This window comes from Oncorhynchus kisutch, linkage group LG15, assembly GCF_002021735.2.
Source record: "Oncorhynchus kisutch isolate 150728-3 linkage group LG15, Okis_V2, whole genome shotgun sequence".
Taxonomy (NCBI): Eukaryota; Metazoa; Chordata; class Actinopteri; order Salmoniformes; family Salmonidae; genus Oncorhynchus; species Oncorhynchus kisutch.
In genome coordinates, this window is record NC_034188.2 from 43,166,338 (window position 1) to 43,188,088 (window position 21,751).

At 41.7% G+C, this 21,751-nt stretch overlaps 1 protein-coding gene across 6 annotated transcripts in view; it reads right to left on the reverse strand.

Moving 5' to 3' along the window:
- LOC109904740 (protein diaphanous homolog 2) overlaps positions 1 to 21,751 on the reverse strand; it is a 624,432-nt gene that overhangs the window by 448,334 nt on the left and 154,347 nt on the right. For all 6 annotated transcript variants that reach the window (XM_031790312.1, XM_031790311.1, XM_031790310.1 and 3 more), the window contains one exon: positions 17,392 to 17,531. In XM_031790312.1, coding sequence (XP_031646172.1) covers positions 17,392 to 17,531 — 140 coding nt within the window. The remainder of the gene's footprint in view (positions 1 to 17,391; positions 17,532 to 21,751) is intronic.

The window sequence follows — 21,751 nt, forward strand, 5'->3', positions numbered from 1 at the left end:
ACTGCCATGACAACCAAATGAGATGCATCGGGTGATCACGTTCGTAGCTCAGGCAGATTACATTGAATCTAGCCTGACCTGATACACTGGACAGTGATATCACACAATCCGTGTGGTTGAAATAACCTGTGCCTCAACATATCCACTTCCTCAACAAGCTGGGTAGTAAACAAAGCAAAAGCGTTGCTACTTCATAGAAAACACTGACAGCTGGTTAAGTGAAGATGCCTCCTTTCCCTAGCATGTTGTCACAAGCTTTTATTGTTTTGAGGCAACTATCTCTTCACTGCAGGGAAATCAAGCAGCTTTCGTTTGGAGGTGACTAAAGTGGATGAATAGTGGAGCTAGGATTTAAAGTGTGGGTCCAGGGTGGGTAGTCTCATCCTGTCTGTATGTCTGTGTTGCCTCTCTATGTTGTCCATCCGTCTGTCTGGCTGTCCATCGGTCTGTCCAGTCTGTCAAAGCTGCAACAGCACAATAGGCAAATAGGATCCAATTCCCTTTTAGCGTTCTCCTTTAATCAATTTGTGGCATGAATTCAAGGATCTCATTAACTTGGGGTGGAACTTGTTCATGAAATATTGATGGATATAATCTTGCAGTTAAGTGTCAACAAATTGTGTTACTTTCCACAATCATGTACAGTACATTCCGCTGCCAAAATGAAAAAGTAGCCATTTTTTATGTATACTATTTCTGCTGGTAAAGACACAATTATGCTGTTTTTATGTTAGGTGCCACAAATCCCAGAACTATATGAGATGATTTCAGTCTGGACCCAGAGCACGGATGCAAACGTAAACAATGTGTTGATAATGCTTATTTGCGCACGGCAATAAGGAATTTTCTGTCTGTTCAGATAGCAACAAATCTTCTACATTTTGTTTCCTATGTCAACTTCATATTTTGTGTTAATCTTCCCTGCCAACAAGAATAGTTATTGGGAGGCAATAATAACTAATACTTTATCTGTCTTCAAGTTCCCAAATGGAAACATTTATACATCTGACCTTTGCTGCCACCGTGTATGTAGCTCACGAACAAGGCAATGCAATTCCCTATAATGAAATAATAAGCTGCCGTGGTGTGTCACTATCAAGTATGCCATATGTGGTGTTGAATGGATTTACTGAGTGGTGTTAATCATATTGCTACAGACAGATTTGGCATGGGAAATGTAATTGATGCTGGAGAGAATGCTTTGCTTTTGTGCAACAGCCAATGCAACAGACTCGACTGGAATTGTTCATTGCTGACTGTGGAATCTGACACGCATTCAGTCTTTCTGTCTAACTGATCAGTTGGCCTGTGTTGTGATGCCTTTCAGGAACATTGATTTCAGCCAGTAGCCCAACATTGTTCAGTCTTGTTGTGTTATTTAATTGGGACTGGCATCGGGGAGTATTGTGTCATTGAGAGCAATATATTTCATATTGTATTATGGGCTGAGCCATACCTCTGTCCCACTCTGCCACTCCTGACCCATTCAGCACTGCTGCATTCCACTTGAGGCCTTGAGCCCTTAGCAACAAATTGCTCTTGACATTAGAACCTGAAACCGAGCACAGGGAGACTTCCAGCCGTATGATTCTGCATTCTGAAGGCTACAGCCATTTCCCACCAATCGACACAATGGCTTACTGAAAGAATCAGAATAACACGCCCAATGGGAATGATGTCAAATGCCCACACATATAAATCTGAAAGGTATATATACTTATACCTTTCAGATTTTCTAAAATGTTGCAGAATTTCGACACTGAATGTTATTAGATCTTCAGCCAAAACCTACTATTAGATAAAGGGAACCCGAGTGAACAAATAATATAACATGTTGATAAATTAATTAAGTTGTAAAAAAAGTTATGCAACACCCAATGACTGTGTGTGAAAGGTAGGGCCCCTTTACACTCAAAAACTGGATGCTGTAATGACAGCAACCAAACGCTTCCTGTAGTTGTTGATCTAGAAAAGTTCCACTTATGACTAATTTGTCCAAAGAACATTCTTCCAGGAGTCTTGACGATTTTCCAGGTACGTTTTGGCAAACTTTAGACGACATGGATCTCATTATGTCTAGTGAAAACTGAAAACTAAACCCTTCATTCCACAGTAAGAACCTCATACCCTAAACCCGTAAACACAGGCACCCTCATAGATATCATCCTGACCAACCTGCCCTCTAAATACACCTCGGCTGTCTTCAACCAGGATCTCAGCCATCACTGCCTCATTGCCTGCATCCGCAGTCAAACGACCACCCCTAGTCACTGTCAAACACTCCCTAAAACACTTCAGCGAGCAGGCCTTTCTAATCGACCTGGCCCGGGTATCCTGGAAGGATATTGACCTCATCCCGTCAGTAGAGGATGCCTGGTTATTCTTTAAAAGTGCTTTCCTCACCATCTTAAATAAGCATGCCCAATTTAAAAAATGTAGAATTAAGAACAGATATAGCCCTTGGTTCACTCCAGACTTCGCTGCCCTTGACCAGCACAAAAACATCCTCTGGCGTACTGCATTAGCATCGAATAGCCCCCATGATATACACAGGCAGTTTGAAAAAGCTAGCCTTTGCTTTCCTAACAAAAATGTGCATTCTGTAGCACAAATTCCAAAAAGTTCTGGGACACTGTAAAGTCCATGTAGAATAAGAGCACGTTCTCTCAGCAGCCCTCTGCACTGAGGCTAGGAAACACTGTCACCACCGATAAATCTACGATAATCGAGAATTTCAAGAAGCATTTTTTCCATATTTTTTCTGGCCATGCTTTCCACCTGGCTACTCCTACCCCGATCAACAGCTCTGCACCCCCCACAGCAACTTGCCCAGGCCTCCCCCATTTCTCCTTCACCCAAATCCAGGTAGCTGATGTTATGAAATGGCTGCAAAATCTGCACCCCACAAATCAGCCGGGCTAGACAATCTGGACCCTCTCTTTCTAAAATGATCCGCCGCAATTTTTAGCAAATGCTATTACTAGCCTGTTCAACCTCTCTTTCGTATCGTCTGAGATCCCCCAGAGATTGGAAAGCTGCGCGGTCATGCCCCACTTCAAAGGGGGAGACACTCTAGACCCAAACTGTTACAGACCTATATCTATCCTACCCTGCCTTTCTAAAGTCTTCAAACTCCAAGTTAACAAACAGATCACCGACCATTTCGAATCCCACATTACGTTCTCCGCTATGCAATCTGGTTTCCGAGATGGTCATGGGTGCACCTCAGCCACGCTCAAGGTCCTAAACTAAATCATAACCGCCACCGATAAAAGACAATACTGTGCAGCCGTCTTCATCGACCTGGCCAAGGCTTTCGACTCTATCAAACACGGCATTCTTATCGGCAGACTCAAAAGCCCTGGTTTCTCAAATGACTGCCTCACCTTGTTCACCAACTACTTCTCTGATAGAGTTCAGTGTGTCAAATCGGAGGGCCTGTTGTCCGGACATCTGGCACACTATGGGGGTGCCACAGGGTTCAATTCTTTTCTCTGTATACATCAATGATGTTGCTCTTACTGCTGGTGATTTTCTGATCTACCGCTATGCAGACAACACCGTTCTGTATACATCTGGCCCTTCTTTGGACACTGTGTAAACAAACCTCCAGACGAGCTTCAATGCCATACAACACTACTTCCGTTGCCTCCAACTGCTCTTAAATGCATGCTCTTCAACCGATCGTTGCCTGCACCCGCCCGCCCGTCTAGCATCACTACTCTGGACGGTTCTGACTTAGAATATGTGGACAACTACAAATATCTAGGTGTCTGGTTAGACTGCAGACTCTCCTTCCATTAAGCATCTCCAATCCAAAATGAAATATAGAATCGGCTTCCTATTTCGCAACTAAGTCTGCTTCACTTTGGCAATGTCATTTACAAAATAGCCTCCAACACTCAACAAATTGGATGTAGTCTATCACAGTGCCAGCCGTTTTGTCACCAAAGCCCCATATACTACCCACACTGCAACCTGTATGCTCTTGTTGGCTGTCCCTCGCTTCATATTCGCCAAACCCACTGGCTCCAGGTCCTCTATAAGTCTTTGCTAGGTAAAGCCCCGTCTTACCTCAGCACACTGGTCACCATAGCAGCACCCACCCGTAGCACGCACTCCAGCAGGTAAATTTCACTGGTCATCCCCAAAGCCAACTCCTCCTTTGGCCACCTTTCCTTCCAATTCTCTGCTGCCAATGACTGGAATGAATTGCAAAAACAATCACTGAAGCTGGAGTCTTACATCTCCCTCAGTAACGTTAAGCATCAGCTGTCAGAGCAGCTTACCGATCATTGCACCAGTACACAGCCCATCTGTAAATAGCCTCATCCCCATATTGTTTTTTTCTTCTTCTCCTTTGCATCCCAGTATCTCTACTTGCACATTCATCTTCTGCACATCTATCACTCCAGTGTTAATGCTAAACTGTAATTATTTTGCCACTATGGCCTATTTATTGCCTTACCTCCCTAGTCTTAATACATTTCCACACACTGTATATAGATTTTTCTATTGTGTAATTGACTGTACGTTTGTTTATCCCATGTCTAACTCTGTGTTGTTTGTGTCACACTGCTTTGCTTTATCTTGGCCAGGTCACAGTTGTACATGAGAACTTGTTCTCAACTGGCCTACCTGGTTAAATGAAAGGTGAAATAAAAAAATAAAAAATATCAGGTCAATATAAAGGTCAAGCATGGAGGTGGTAGTGTGATGGTTTGGGGATGCTTTGCTGACTCAGGACCTGGACAACTTGCAATCATTGAAGGAACAATGCATTCTGCTCTGTATCAGAGAATTCTAAAGGAGAATGTCTGCTACAGCTATGAGCTGTAGCACACTTTGGTCATGTATCAAGACAAATGTAATGTTTTGGAATGGCCAAGTTAAAGTCCAGACCTAAACCCAATTGAGATGTTGTGGCAGGACCTGAAAAGAGCAGTTCATGCTCGAAAACCACCAAATGTACCTGAGTTAAAGAAGTTCTGCAATGGCCAAAATTCCTCCACAGCGATGTGAGAGACTGATCAACAACTACAAGATGTGCTTGGTTGCAGTCATTGCAGCTAAAGGTGGCACACCCAGTTATTGAGTGTAAGGGAGCAATTACTTTTTTACACAGGGGCATTGGGTGTTAACTTTTTGTATTAAATAAATGAAATAAGTATCAAAATATTGTGTTATTTGTTCACTCGGGTTCCCTTTATCTAATATGACTTTTTATGCTAAAATAGAGAAAATCCGAAAAGGGGTAAATACATTTTCACAGCATATGCTGTAAAGGGTATAAACTACAACGTAAATCAGTCATGGTGATAACAAGAAAATGCTGAATAGCAATGACTGCAGTTAGCACGCAACATCTCCATTTTGCTCTTTGGTCAGACAGAAGATGTTAAGTTCACATTCTCAAGAATGATACCATTTCAAATTTGTCCATAAAAAACGTTCATCAGTATCCTCAAACAATTGCCTGTCTGAAAGGTTATGACCTTTGCAAAACCAAGAAAATTGTGTTGAGTAGCTAATTAATGAATAAAAAATACATACATCTTTGTGAATAAGACTTAATGAATGGCATTGCCTTTCCACACCCTGACCATGACCTCCTGGATATCTCCGCTGCCCTCTGGGCATCAGATGTAATACACAACACAAACCAGGAAGGAGAAAGGTCAAAATATGAAACACCTGGAAGAATGATTAATATAGAATGTTGTGTTCTCAATAGGCACTGATGGAAAGAAAGAAAGAAAGAAAGACAAAGAAAGAAAGAAAGAAGGAAGGGGAACACAGAGATGGCATTGTGTTAGGAAAAAAGGGTGTAATTGAGACGCAAAACCAATCATTTCACTTGGTTCTTTCTTCCTTCTTCCTAGAAGTGGATTGAAATGCTCAGATGTCCCGACCACACAGAGCTCTCAAATGAAGTACACTTTTACTCCACTGCCTCCTCTGTCCTCTCTAGCAGATCCATTTTTGATGACGGGACATAAGTTGGTCCACCCTCCATCCACTCAGATACGGTACCAGTTAAAAGTTTGGACACACGTAGTCATTGAAGGTTTTTTTCTTTATTTGTACTATTTTCTACTTTGTAGAATAATAGTGAAGACATCAAAACTATGAAATAACACATAAGGAATCGTGTAGCTAACAAAACATTTTTAAATGAATAAAAATGTATTTTACATTTTAGATTCTTCAAAGTAGCCACCCATGGCATTCTCTCAGCCAGCTTTTTTGAGGAATGCTTTTCCAACCGTCTTGAAGGAGTTCCCACATATGCTGAGCACTCGTTGGCTGCTTTTCCTTCACTCTGCAGTCCAACTCATCCCAAACCATCTCAATTGGGTTGAGGTCAGGTGATTGTGGAGGCCAGGTCATCAGATGCAGCACTCCATCACTCTCCTTCTTGGTCAAATAGCCCTTACACAGCCTGGAGGTGTGTTTTGGGTCATTGTCCTGTTGAAAAACAAATGATAGTCCCACTAAGCGCAAACCAGATGGGATGGTGTATCGCTGCAGAATGCTGTGATAGCCATGCTGGTTAAGTGTGCCTTGAATTCTAAATAAATCACAGACCGTGTCACCAGCAAAATACCCCCATACCATCACACCTCCTCCTCCATGCATGATGCATGGAACCACACATGCGGAGATCATCCGTTCACCTACTTTGTGTCTCACAAAGACACGGTGGTTGGAAACAAAAATCTCAAAATTTGGACTCATCAGACCAAAGGTCAGATTTCCACGGTCTAATGTCCATTGCTCCTGTTTCTTGGCCCCAAGCAAGTCTCTTATTCTTATTGGTGTCCTTTAGTAGTGGCTTCTTTGCAGTAATTCGACCATGAAGGCCTGATTCACGCAGTCTCTTCTGAACAGTTGTTGTTGAACTCTGTGAATAATTGAACTGTAATGAATGTATCTTCTGCAGCAGAGGTAACTCTGGGTCTTCACTATTATTCTACAATGCAGAAAATAGTACAAATACAGAAAAACCCTGGAATGAGTAGGTGTGTCCAAACTTTTTCCAAACTTTTGACTGGTACTGTAGGTACGGGGGAGGGGGGGTGAGAGCAGAGAATATAAGTCATTATCTTTGCTTTGAACACAGTGACAATGGGAGCGCCCGTACCCTATAGAAACCACTGTCGAAACCATGTAGAAAACACTGCAAACGCATGGCTAATTTCAAACCGGGGAGAGTGGACAGCACCAGGCATCGGTGGAGTGGTCATGTGATTGACTACAAAGACACATTAACCTTCCTGGCTAGCAAGAGAGGGAGGCAACAGAGATATTGGATTTCAGAGAGTCGGACAGGGTGAAAGCCCAGCGGCGTACTCCGAGGGACAATATTCCCGGTGTCAGCACCCTGCGAATATGATTGCCTGGCATCGGATGTGCCCGACGCCTCTACTGGCATTTGAGTCTCAGCAGGATACCCCCCCCCCCCCCCCCCCCCCCCCCACAAAAAGACGGTGGTCACAAAATGACTGCACATCAAAACCTACAACATAAATTAATGTTCCAGGGATATGGAGTTAAGGGAAGGAGGGTGGAGGTGAAGGTGAAGGTGGGTGGTTGAGTGCAGACAAAGAAAGCGCTGAAGGCAGCAACATGTGTCAAGGGAAAGTGAAGAAGCAACATCATGATGAAATCAACTTAGTGACTGGGGACAGGGGGAAAGCACTGCGCACTTCCCCAGACACTTCTAAATGACCCCCCGCGGAGCGCAAAACACTCCTGAAATGTGCAATTATCTCCTAAACAGCACAAGGTTCCTCCTGCGCAGATGATAGAGGGAAGTGGAGGGAAAAACTACTGTGGAGTTACTAAAGCATTCGTGATTGATCAGGCCCATTAATTGAAATGGGGCTTGTATATAGCTATACCTGTGTGGAAAATCTGAGGATGAATGCCGCGGTTTGATGTGGTGAGCAGTATAGGACCTACACAACTCCAGATCCCTCACCCCCTAGTGGGTTGCTCTCTTTTTATCTTGACAGCCTGGAAAGGAATCATAGTGCCACCTCCCTCATCATAATGATAGAATATCTTTGCAAAGAGCTGCTATATACAGTGGGGCAAAAAAGTATTTAGTCAGCCACCAATTGTGCAAGTTCTCCCACTTAAAAAGATGAGAGAGGACTGTAATGTTCATCATAGGTACACTTCAACTATGACAGACAAAATTAGAGAGAAAAAATCCAGAAAATCACATTGTAGGATTTTGATGAATTTATTTGCAAATGATGGTGGAAAATAAGTATTTGGTCACCTACAAACAAGCAAGATTTCTGGCTCTCACAGACCTGTAACTTCTTCTTTAAGAGGCTCCTCTGTCCTCCACTCGTTACCTGTATCAATGGCACCTGTTTGAACTTGTTATCAGTATAAAAGACACCTGTCCACAACCTCAAACAGTCACACTCCAAACTCCACTCATCTTTTTAAGTGGGAGAACTTGCACAATTGGTGGCTGACTAAATACTTTTTTGCCCCACTGTATATTGTAATAAAGTGTTTTGTTGTATTCTTGCTTTATGGTTATTTCCCTTTCTTTTTTGCTCTTTGTGGATTCCACCACACAACAGGAGTTCTTGAGGGAATCCTGAAAGTTAACTCACAATATATCTATCTAGATACTTTTCCACTGCCCCTAAAAGACAGAGTAGTTTCAGACAGCAGACCACTGTGAACTGTCCACAGAGAACCACATGCCTGGGCAACATGACAACATCCACAAACATTATATATTTAAACTACTATAAATAGAAGCTCTGCATTGACAAAACGATAAACAAGGAAACGGAAGTTGTTGAAATTGCAATGGCCATGGGGTAGTGGATGTAGAGCAATAGCATGACAATTATCCCCCTGTACCTGTGCCGTAATGCCATTTCTAACTAAATCAATATGGAATTCAAATCAGATACGTGCATTATGTATGCCTCGCTCCAGGGCGCCTGTAGATATGGCTACTGCTGAGGTTAACATATGGTGTCATAAAAATAAATGGGCATCTCTCTTAAAATGTGCTCAGTCACTGAGGACATTTGGATCTTTGGCTCCTTTACTGCCTCTGGGGAAAAAGGCTGCAATGAAGTCGGCGACGTGATAGTTTTAATCTAGCTAACCCACTCTTTTCTGAGTGTGTAGAAATTATAGTGGAATGTACAAGAAATGTTAACGTGAAAGATTGCCTCTTAATTAAGCATGGTTCATTATCAATTGTAAAGTTTAAAGCAGGCCTGTCTGTCACAACTTTTTGTGTGCTCTACTGTTCATGATAATCTGGTAAAAAAACACACATTTTTAAATCAGTTTAGCCAATTTATTGCTGGAAATTATTAGAACGGGAACAGAAAACAAATGGGGAGAGTCAAATTGTGTTAACTACAAAAACAACACATTGCAATATCAAAATCCATGCCTCTTGGGCCCATGCAAAGATTCTTTTCTAATTTCCAAAACCTATTTCTCCTTAACAAGTGCCAGTGCAAAAAAATGGGCTTGTCTGTAGCCTAGGGGGGTGCAGGACAGTTTATAATAACATTTGGAGTCTGGAGAGTCAAGTCCCACAGCATAGACGACCCTGGCTGAGTTCTTCATACCCTTTTTCACTCCATCACCATGGTAAAACAATTTATTTCACGGACCGAGAGGTGAAGTTTTGATAACTTTATTTCTTACTTCCTGGAGTTTGATAGTTTGGTAAAAAATCAAACGGCAAGTTTCCATTACATCCCAGAGCGGAGCTGGGAAGGGAAGGGCAGCTTGACCCAAAAAGTCAGTGCTGTGACTATCTTGCCCTCTCTGTGCTTGTAGGAGAGCTTTTCAAAAACTCCATCATAGAACACCAAGAACACGGACATTCTAAAGCTAGCCGACATGAATATTATGGCTTTCTGTCTTGGTTACAACACATTTGGCCATAAGATTTAAGGCTTTGGGAACGTATTTCCTGACAAATAGGCCACTGAAATATGAGAAAGCACAATATACTTTTGAACCCCTTTGAAGACATCGTGTTTTATAAAGCCATATATCAACTTACTTGGACTGGCGTCGAACTTGATTTAGCTGTAGAAAACACATTCTCTCCCCTCACTGTAATAAAGCATCTCTGGCAGACTGGGCTGGCACCTACGTGTCTTCCCAAACTCACTCCAGAAACATCTGTCAGCACAGTGTTGACTCTTTATTACATGAATACACTTCCCATAACCAGGCTTCAGCTCTCAGCTTGAGGAGACACTCTCTTTACATCCAAAAGACTAAGAGCTCTTCACTGACTGTCAACCTGGCTGTAATAAGCCATCATCCACTCAACATTGTGGTAGATCATGTTTTAGTGGATTTAAATGTATTTTTCTGTTATTTTACCAGGTAAGTTGACTGGGAACACGTTCTCATTTGCAGCAACAACCTGGGGAATAGTTACAGGGGAGAGGAGGGGGATGAATGAGCCAATTGTAAACTGGGGATTATTAGGTGACCGTGATGGTTTGAGGGCCAGATCGGGAATTTAGCCAGGACACCAGGGTTAACACCCCTACTCTTACGATAAGTGCCATGGGATCTTTAAATGACCTCAGAGTGTCAGGACACCCGTTTAACGCCCAATCCAAAAGACGGCACCCTACACAGGGCAGTGTCCCCAATCACTGCCCTGGGGCATTGGGATATTTTTTTAGACCAGAGGAAAGAGTGCCTCCTACTGGCCCTCCAACACCACTTCCAGCAGCATGGTCTCCCATCCAGGAACTGACCAGGACCAACCCTACTTAGCTTCAAAAGCAAGCCAGCAGTGGTATGCAGGGTGATAATTTAATTTGTCATTGTAAATTACAAATAACTACTATGTCAGCTTTGGTGACATGTCACTAAAAGCTGTTATTCCAAAGAAATTTACACCAAAGCTTCTCTAACAAACAAACTACAGACATGACAAAATGTATTGGAGGTCATGTACGTTTCAAAAGTGCAACTTTTCTGAAAACCATCTTTCACAGTCAGTCACTTGGTGGGTGTTTAATTGTTTCTCAGTCAATCATTTTGTTATCTTCAGTCAATCAAGGCTGATGAACTGCCTCCTGTAAAGAAGCATCCCCACTTCAAAGCTACTATTAAGCCCATTACCAGCGCAATGCGTTACCTTCTGTAGTGCATGGCTACAGGCATTAAGCCAGGGTAAAGCTGGTGAGACCGAGAGACACAGACACCCTGGCAGTAGCTGTGAGATCACTACAGTAAAATGCTCCATCTTGACTCTCCAGCGCTGACCCAGAGAAGGAGAAAACTCCTAGCGTCAGCAGCAATTCACAGATGCCTGCACACATAGGCCCACAAATTGCCACAGAGAAATTGTCACAGTTATGCTATGAAGATTTTCCCACATAATGAAAAGTTGGTGCCAAGTTCAATTTTGGTCTGAATCTGTCTGGAGGATCTGAGAGTCGAGCACATTTTATATGGAACTCACTGCTGGGATTTGAAGGGAGTCAGACTAATACTAAAGGCTTAGCACAAGGAACTCCAAAGCTGGGCCCTTGAAAGTGTGAAGCAGTGTGTTCCCTGTGTAGGACCTAAGAACTTCCTCTTTTAAGGTATTGGTGGAGCATCGGGACAGGTAGAGGTAGTAGCTCAGAGGGGGAGAGCTCCAACCATGTTTGTCACGTCCTGACCTTAGTTCCTTGTTTTAGTTTCTGTTTTAGGTTGGTCAAGGTGTGAGTTGGGGTGGGCATTCTATGTGTTGTTCTTGTTTTGGTTTTCTATGTGTTTGGGTGGTATGGTTCTCAATCAGAGGCAGCTGTCAATCGTTGTCTCTGATTGAGAACCATACTTAGGCAGCCTGTTTTTCCCATATGAGTGGTGGGTGATTGTTTTCGGTGTCTGTGTTTCCTCCATACAGAACTGTTTCGTTTTTCGTTTCTGTCTTTCACTTTGTTATTTTGTATTTTCGTGTTCAGTGACTTTTCATTAAAAATTACGAACACTTACCACCCTGCACATTGGTCCGATCTTTCATACTCCTCATCAGAGGAGGACGAATCGCGTTACAATGTTGTTTGAGAGGAAATTTATCCCCACTAAGAAGTGAACTTAGTAGTGGGAAGCGGAGCCTGAAAAATATAAATGTACATGACAAAAGCCTGTCGAGTTTGTGCATGAGTGGGTGTGAAAAGAAGTTTAGAAATACTTATTTGCTTTTGTGATATTCAATTCCTGCACTTCTGCTGCCAGCCCTGTTGCACTTCTCTCACACTGTAACACCATAAAAAAAATAACAATACGACACCACCACACTTTAACTCCCTATACATAAATGAGAAAATAAGAGGCTTTGATTATCTGTGAGTTGGCATCTCGCATCAAGTCAGTGGATTAGAAGTTAATGAATTACCACTCGTTGGAAAGTGGTGAGAGCCGGCGTCGTGACAGGTCTAAATTAAGAAGTGAATATCCAAATGAAAGAATTAAAAAGGGCTTAGAAAGAAGTGTGAGATGAATAATTGGTCAAGGAGTAATTGTTTTACAAAAGAGGGGAGTGGGGGGAGAGAAAATGGCAGCTTGAGGAAACTGGAAGCATGGAGACGGATGGGGCTTGCGGGTGCTTCGGGCGATGCCATCTGTGAGGGAATGTTGGAGGGCTGCTTGCCACACATCTGTTTTGGACTGACTGGGAGACGAGGGGGGATGAAGGAACTGCAGCACCAGCCCTGCAGCCACCTGGGCCGGCAAACAGGTGCACAGCCCAGACAATTAAACTATTACACAAACACAGGCCACCGGGAGGACATTAACTGGCTATGGCGCATTACAGAGCAACACAAGTCTCTCAGAGAAAAAGACTAACACTACTACAGAACTAGAAGCTTTCACTTTTTCTGCTGAGTTAAGGAGAGGTAATTGGGGAGGGACGTGCCTGGCGATTCACAAACAGCACTGTTTTAATGAATTTCTAAGTCCCACTTATTGGTCTTTCATTTCTTGATTGAAAGGTATAGCAAGCATTCTTAAAACACACAGACAAAAGAAAACAAAGCATTCAAAATAGTTTTGTATAGCCGAGTTTAGCGTTGATGGTCAATAATTGCTTATGGAAACGTGGTGGTTAGGGGGAATTTTGTATTGGTCAAATAAGTGTGCTGTATTGACCTTTCTCCCGGTGTTATCGCATGCCACAATATATATTTCTCACATGGTCTCTGAAAATACAGGTAACTTCCAAAATTAAGAAAACACCTAAATAAAGTGTCTTAATAGGGCATTTGGCCACCACGTGCCAGAACAGTTTCAATACACCTTGGGATATATTCTACAAGTGTCTGGAACTTGTAGGTATGCAACAATATTCCGCCACAGGAAATGCCATAATTTGGTGTCTTGTTGAAGGTGGTGGAAAACACACAAAAAAAAATCCAATTGGGTTTAGATCTGGTGACTGAGACGGTCATGGCTTATGGTTTACATCGTTTTCATGCTCATCAAACCATTGTGCCCTGTGTATGGGTGCATTGTACACCAATGGAGCATAGCCATGATAGCCAAAATAATGGCCAACAGGATTGAACGTTAATTGTTTGATTAACTCAGGAACCACACCTGTGTGGAAGCACCTGCTTTCAATATACTTTGTATCCCTCATTTACTCAAGTGTTTCCATTATTTTGGCAGTTACCTACCTGTATGTTACGCTGCACTGAGTGATCAGCAAGGGTGGAGAGAGTTGAGCTGCATGTAATTCTACAGTTTATCAAAAATAGGTATACAGATAAAACACCATAGTGCCCTGTGTTCATTTTTCACCTCAAACTACATTGCCAAAAGTAGATATCAGGTATTTGTATAGCAGTACCTTAATAACTATAGAATACCGCTACCACGGAATTACAATCTGATAGATACAGAATATATCCTTTCTAAAACAATGCTAAAGGGATTTTAAATAAAATGTATAGGAACATATTTGTTGCTCAAACATAGGCATACAGTTTGTCTTCTATGGTCAATGAGAGAAGGAGAACTGAGCCCCTTGGCAAAACTACAGGATGATTTGCATTTTCTCTGCATGCAAAGTTCCTCCTTATACCAAGTTAGTGCCAAAGGAAGAGCCAGAGTTGCTGCTCAGGTCACTTAAACAACCCCTTAGAGCAGCCACACAAGTCTTTGACAGTGTAGTACTGCAGGGTGATAACTTTGTGGCTGTCAACTATTTTTGTCATTTTACTCTGGCCAGAAAGTCCTTTTGACGTAGGATTTTTCTTCAAAGATTATAGGCATCTACTTTTGTTTAAGTGAAATTAATTATTAAACTAACCATGAAAGAGCACTTGCAGTAAAGCTTGTCCTTATGTAGTCCACAGGTGGTAATTAAAAAAATAAAGTGAATTAAGCAGCTGTGTTTTGCATGGCTGTTCCCAACACAGAGACTATTGCAGAGAAAAGGTTACATTAACATGCAATCAGAACACATGTCGGCAAGTTTGCATTTCCTATGTGTTGTGATCCGTGACAATTAAGTGCATTCATATTAATTGTGAGTAACCTTAGCTATGCTCCAAGAACATCTCCTCCCACCCTCAATTCCCTTTTAGTGTGACACTGAAAGCTCTTCCCCTGTCTCACCCCAGGGTGCCTGGCTAGACCTGGCCTTCCGTGGGCGCCCATGATTGCTGCCGCAGAGTGCCGCTCCCTCGCTCAGTGGTCACAAGTTCAGTGGTTTGAAAACACCCAGAGGGCGGACTTGGCCACCCTTGGTCCCCTTGGCACCAACTGGCCTGTCGCCGTGTGAGGAGTGATGTGATTTTCATAGCTAGCGGTGCAGAACTTTACAGTTCGGCAAGGCACACAGGGAGCGTTACGTGGGCTTTTCAAGCAAAAGTGATTTACGCTCATTTCCCATGATTAATGGGCAGGTAGACGTAGCTAGCGAAGTTGGTGGGTAAACAGCACAAAGGCAGGTCTGGGAACAGTTATTGTGTGATCAGATAAAGCCGAACAATAAAAGCGTGTCTTTAGCTTAATGAAGGCAAGAACTGGGGAGGTTACCTTGAGGCTGTGTATATCCTTCCTTGGTGTTTTGTTCAAAGATGCAGAAAATCAACGTTTTGCTGTTTCTCGTTTTTTCTGATTCAGCGGCCTCATTTATCAATCAAGCGTATGGACACATCTGTGCGTAAACCAACCATGTGTGGGATCATTTCCACACAAAGTGTGAGATTTATCAATATGAACATTTGCTTGAGAGAGTGTGTGTAAATTCACAGCCATGATCATGCGTACCCATCAGTGCCAAGTGGTGGAATAAGAGAACTGCTTCTCAGGCATAGAACGGGGAAAATATATGTTCAAAATGTGTGAAATTGCGAGAGTAATAATTAATTTAAATTAAAATTAGATTTTATTGCATTTCTATTGGGAATTCATGCAACATATGTTGACAGGCTATATCATATTATTTGACCTCATCAGTACATTTGTTACAATAATAATCCACATAAAGTACAGATTGGCTCATCAGATATCGTTTAAGACTTTAGAAAGGCAAACAGATGCCATTCCGGTGCGCATCAAAGTGCTATCCACCCTTGGGTTTTTGGCAACAGGAGTTTGCCGATTAGCCACTCACATCCCCAGATGAGCCAATGTTTTGGATGCAATCATCAGCAAAACGAACAATTTCTGTACACCATCGCACAACAGGTTGAAGTCAAGAGGAGTTTCTTTGCCATGATGCCATCAATGAGTTCCCAAATACAAACGGAGCAATAGACAGCACACACATGGCCATAAAAGCACCATCTAAAAACTAGTACAACTATGTGAACAGAAAAGGCTTCCACTCTTAATGTGCAGGTGACAGGTAATGTGATGCGCAAAATACGCTGCTGAATGTTTTGATTTTCACTGGTCAAGCCAGAACTGAGTGAGCCAAACGAAACATTTTGGTTGTACTCAATCTCTAACACTAGCACCTCTATTTCCATCTCTGAAAAGTTTAGCTATGTTTGGTTGTGCCGTTGTATGTCAAGGTACAGCGTTGTATATTAGAATAGTTTCAATGCATTATTGATAAATGAGGCCCCTGGTTTCTAGCAACACAATTAATCAGCCACAGTGAGAGAGCGAGATGGGCGGTATTTTTGGGGGTAAAAATCTATTAATTGCTTTGGAGTGCAGAGCACATCGTGTTGTTCTGTGAGTTAAGCATGATCTTTCTAGTGAGACCACACCAAAGCCTATTCGTTTTTCAAGCTGTTAGGATGCTAAGATAACGCCTCCGCTGTATCTACTGGATCAAATAAATGGCCCGCTGGGCCACTGCCGGGTCATCGCCAAGAACTGGGAGTCAGACATAAAAGAAGATCTGCCACTCATCTGATGACCACTTTATATGCACTGTTCATTGATTCACATTAAGCAATCTCTCCAACAGTGGGGCTCGGTGAATAATTGAGAGTGTTCTGCTATCATTGAGGATTCCTCTGTGCTGTTGGGACCAAATTACATTTGAAGATCCCCATCTACAAGAACGGAAGATGAGAACTTTGTGGTTGGAAAAAGGCTCCCCAAATGCAGTCGCCATGGCCTAATTATGGTTGAGTGAAGGGCCAATCAAAGCTTGCTAGAAACGGGAAAAGGACTGAGACAAACGGGGAATTATTTTAAAGTAGTGCATTACTATGATCAAAACCGATTTTTAAAAAAACAGGGGGGTGTGGGCAACTAAACCCACTCTTGGTGATGGGAGCGAGGGAGAGATATTAAAATCAAACTGGTTGATCTTAGGGCGAGGGCCGCCTTGCAATTTAAGGTCTCAGATACAGAGAATGGCTGGCTTGGCTGATGTGGGAAAGTGGACTTCCTATCTATAAGAGCCTAATGGATAGAGTGGTGATGGAATGGCAGACTATGGGCTTCCGCTCGTTTAGTGGGCTACACCATTGGCTATGCTCGTTTTAATGGGCTATGCTACGGGCTATGCTTGTTTAACCAAGCCCATTATTCCGTGTGGGCCTAAAAGATCTCCTGACATACATCCTATATGCGATGGAAGGAATCCAGCAGATGCCAATTTGGTCTGATTTCTTAGGCTGCATTCACACAGAGAACCCAATTCTGATCGTTTTTCCACTATCAGATCAGTATTGAAAAATATCTGATGGGTAAAGATCTGATTTCTTTTGACCAATCACAATTAGTGGAAAAAACGCAAATTCGTTTTTTGGGGAGAACCAAACTGAGAATTTAGTGAACATCAAGAACAGGTTGGCTAGAATGGAGGTTTATTTGGGGACACTTTGCACTGCGGAACCCTTATGTTCCACCAAAGAATCAAGAGGATTAAGTAAGCAAGAGAGTAAGGACACTTACCTGACAGGGTTACTGGTGAGAGAGACGCGAAGGGACTCCAGGCAGATGAGCAGCTTGTCCTCAGTGATGCCGGAACGCAGCTCGTGGACATACTCCTGTGACGACAATGTACACTCATGCTTGCTGTTCCTCAGCCCTCCCTGGAGAGAAAATGCACAACAGAAGAATGTCATTATTATAGTCCTGAAACGGTAGTCATATTACTCTGTTAAAAAGTGACCACAAAATATTTGCCAATCCTGACACAGGAAAAAGTATTATAAAGTACTAGATCAAAGATCAAAGATTTTAAAAAGTGAAAGGCCATTTATATAATCTAGCCTAGATATAATCTAGCTACATACAGTTGAAGTCGGAAGTTTACATACACTTAGGTTGGAGTCATTAAAACTCGTTATTTCAACCACTCCACACATTTCTTGTTAACAAACTATAGTTTTGGCAAGTCGGTTAGGACATCTACTTTGTGCATGACACAAGAAATGTTTCAGACAGATCATTACAGACAGATCATTTCACTTATAATTCACTGTATCACAATTCCAGTGGGTCGGAAGTTTACATACACTAAGTTGACTGTGCCTTTAAACAGCTCGGAAAATTCCAGAAAAGGATGTCATGGCATTAGAAGCTTCTAATTGACATAATTTCAGTCATTTGGAGGTGTACCTGAGGTTGTATTTCAAGGCCTACCTATACATTTCTGACTCACTGGAATTGTGATACAGTGAATTACAAGTGAAATAATCTGTCTGTAAACAATTTTTGGAAAAATGACTTGTGTCATGCCCAAAGTAGATGTCCTAAACTATAGTTTGTGAACAAGAAATGTGTGGAGTGGTTGAAAAACGTGTTTAAATGACTCCAACCTAAGTATGTAAACTTCCAACTTCAACTGTATATATATATATATAAAACTAGATAGAAAGTATGTCGAAATTATAATGGACGTAAACGTTTTTTTAAAAACTGCCCTTTTTCTGGCCCGTAAATGGATTTTAATGAAGAAATTGTTCCCTCAAATCTCTGTGGCCCTCCATTGAATTTTGAAAGATTTGCCCACCCCTGATCTAGCCACTGATATTGATAACTGCATAACACAAATCAAAGCCTTGAACTTCAGTTGGGGGGGAATTGTAGGTGCAATTAAGCTGAAGCCCAGATGATCTCTTCTGACAGGAGGAAGGGGGTCATGGCCATGGGATCCCCAGGTATCACACCTCCTCACAGCACACATCAGGAGTAGTATGTCAAAGCACTGTGGACTCCAGTAGGTGAGAATGATTACCTGTACTAGATACTGCGTGTCTTCCTATCTTTACCCCTGCCCAACTCAGACGTCAAAATAGCTCCAGCACCTCTGTCAAATACAGCAAAAAATAAAAAATGAATTGCAACAACGAGTTAGAAATGTTCTTTCTGGATCACAGTGATTTGATCGATAATTTAAATAGCAAATGAGGTCATGTCATTTACAATCTCCCAAGGGTGATACTGTGAAGAGGAGCCAAAACTCTGCCACCGTATTCAGAGAGTTCTATGGGGATGGGAATGGCTCCAGATATATTCTCTCACTTTGACTTCCATCAATCAGCTAAAGCTGAACTGACACGGAGGTCTATCCCACAGAGAGCTATTCAATGAGGATAGCTGCCAACCCTCCCGACTAACATACATGCTGAACACAAGCGGCCATGCTTCCTCTAAATGGATTCCAGTGTAGAACCGCAAAAAGAGAGGCTTTGTAACATGCTGCACACTGATGCCTTCAAAGACCCTACCTGCTGCTGGCAGAGATAGACCGACAGTCTCATCTCCCATGAACATACCACTACCCAATACTGGGGGGTGGATTGGGCTACACTGTTGTACAGCTATTGCAAAACACCTGATGAGTCGATGCCTCGTATCTAAAACAACATGGCTGTGGACAAAGATGGGGTCTCCCGAGTGACGTAGAGGTCTAAGGAACTACATCTCAGTGCTAGAGGCGTCATTACAGACCCTGGTTCGATTCCAGGCTATATCACAACCGGCTGTGATTGGGAGTCCCATAGGGCCGGGCACAATTGGCCCAACGTCGTCCGGGTTAGGGGAGTGTTTGGCCAGGGTAGTCCGTCATTGTAAATAAGACTTGCCTAGTTAAATAAAGATCACAAAATAAATATATGTATTTTTTAATAAAGATGGATGTGGGAAGGGGGATAGCCAGGACTGGTGATGGATTGTGTAGGGATAATTAAGAAACAAAATCACTGAGTCTATCAAGTATAGTATAGGGCCTGTACAAACAGTCTCCCTTCTCTTTCTGTTAAGACCAACTGTGTTATAAAAACTATTGGTTGTGTATACATGGTTTGTTTCCTCAGATCAATATCAGGTAATAGTTCAAGGACTCTCAGTTTCCAGAACCTTAAGATCATTAGATAATTGTATCTTACCTGAAAAAGTCACACCAAATTGTTGTTTTATTAAATGACTATTTTTGGGGGGTGAAAAAAGTTTATACTGACAGATGTAGCCAATTGAATAGCTTACTGTATCATTATAGAACATGCATAAAAAGCATCCTCCAATTGCAACGTCTGTCTATGCCCACACATATTCTCCCTAAAATCTCATTAGAAATTAAAAGGTGTTTTTGGTTTAACAGTAATGTTTTAGGTCTATGTTATGGTACATATATTTTTTTCTGGTATAGGTACAAATACAAATAGCTTAATATTATTGTTTGCGAGGAGAGCTTTATTGCGAGTAGGCATTTCATTGTATTGTTTAGCTTCGTAGCATAAAAAAACATTGTTTTGATTAGCTTGAACACATTACTACAGAATAAAAGAAAACAGAGAGGTGTACTATCAATTCATAGAATGTGTTTGCATATATTAAATATTCTATCAAATCAATTGACCAAGTAGTGAATATACAGTGCCTTCAAAAAGTATTCATACCCTTTGACTTTTTCCACATGTTGTTGTTTTACACCCTGCATTTAAAATGGATTCAATTTAGATTTTTTTGTGCCACTGGCCTAAACACAATACCCCATAATGTCAAAGTGGAATCAGGATTTCTCCCATCTATTCAGATCAATATTTGTTTTACCTGCCAAGACGACTGGAAAACATTGCGTACACTCCCACTAGTATCTAAACCTAGTCAAGACAAAGACATGGTGAGTTCTCTCAATCCATTCTCTGTTCTACTATTCTTTCCCATTTATCATGTGAAAAAAATCTGCAATGTAAAACAATATATACTACATTGAATTACTATTCTTGTATAATCACATTGTCAGATTACCTTACTCAATGTGGTATTGTTGAGGGTGTTCTTTCAGATAAACGTGAGAACAAAGTTGGGACAAAAACATGGAATTTGCGCGAGATGGGTTATTAACCTAACCCAGTTACAGGTAGAACTGAATTAATGGAGGAGCAGGGGAAAAAAGTGGGTGAAGAAACAGTATAAAAAAAAGTATCTTAAATGTATTCATTCCAGAACATTTTTCGTTTCCCACCAAGCATGCTGCACCAACAGGGAGTTTGGGTGTAATAAGTGACTTATTTCATCTGGAGGGAAAATTGGTCTGGTAAACAGTCTTCCGCATGGCAGAGTCAAAGAGAAAGAGCCAGTCTGGTCTACGTGAAAGATGAGGGAAGGACAGCAAGCTAATGACATTGTTGAGAAGGGGGAAAAAAGCTCAGAGTGGGATTCTTGTTATTGTGAAAGGATACGTTTGGTCAGTAGTTCACAAAAAAAAAAACATCTAATCAAGTAAAAAGTGGCATTGCTATGAATAATTGGAAGGTTTTCCTTCTATGAATCCATGAACAGCATACAATATATTATAATATTGTCCAGATCGTCCAGATCCCACATCCAATATTGTCCATTCATTAGTTTTTTTAAATTGGGAGAATAGATTTGGTTGCATCACTACCTCCACAGACATTCTACCTGACTTAAACACTATCAACCTTACCGGGAGGTGAGCAGAGCTGCTTCAATAAAAGTAAAGATTTTATGAGAGCTCAAATGATCTGCACTTAAACACATACACTGTACATTATTTCCCATGGCCCTTTCTAACCTTCTATTTCATCCTGTAAAATCTAAATTCTCTCTCGCTCTCTCATATTATGTCTATATACAGTGTTGTAATGATGTGCAGATACTTAAAATACAAAAGGGAAAATAAATAAACAGAAATATAGGTTTTATTTGCAATGGTTTTTGTTCTTCACTGGTTGACCTTTTCTTGTGGCAACAGGTCACAAATATTGCTGCTGTTGTGATTGCACACTGTGGTATTTCACCCAATAGATATGGGAGTTTATCAAAATTGGATTTGTTTTCG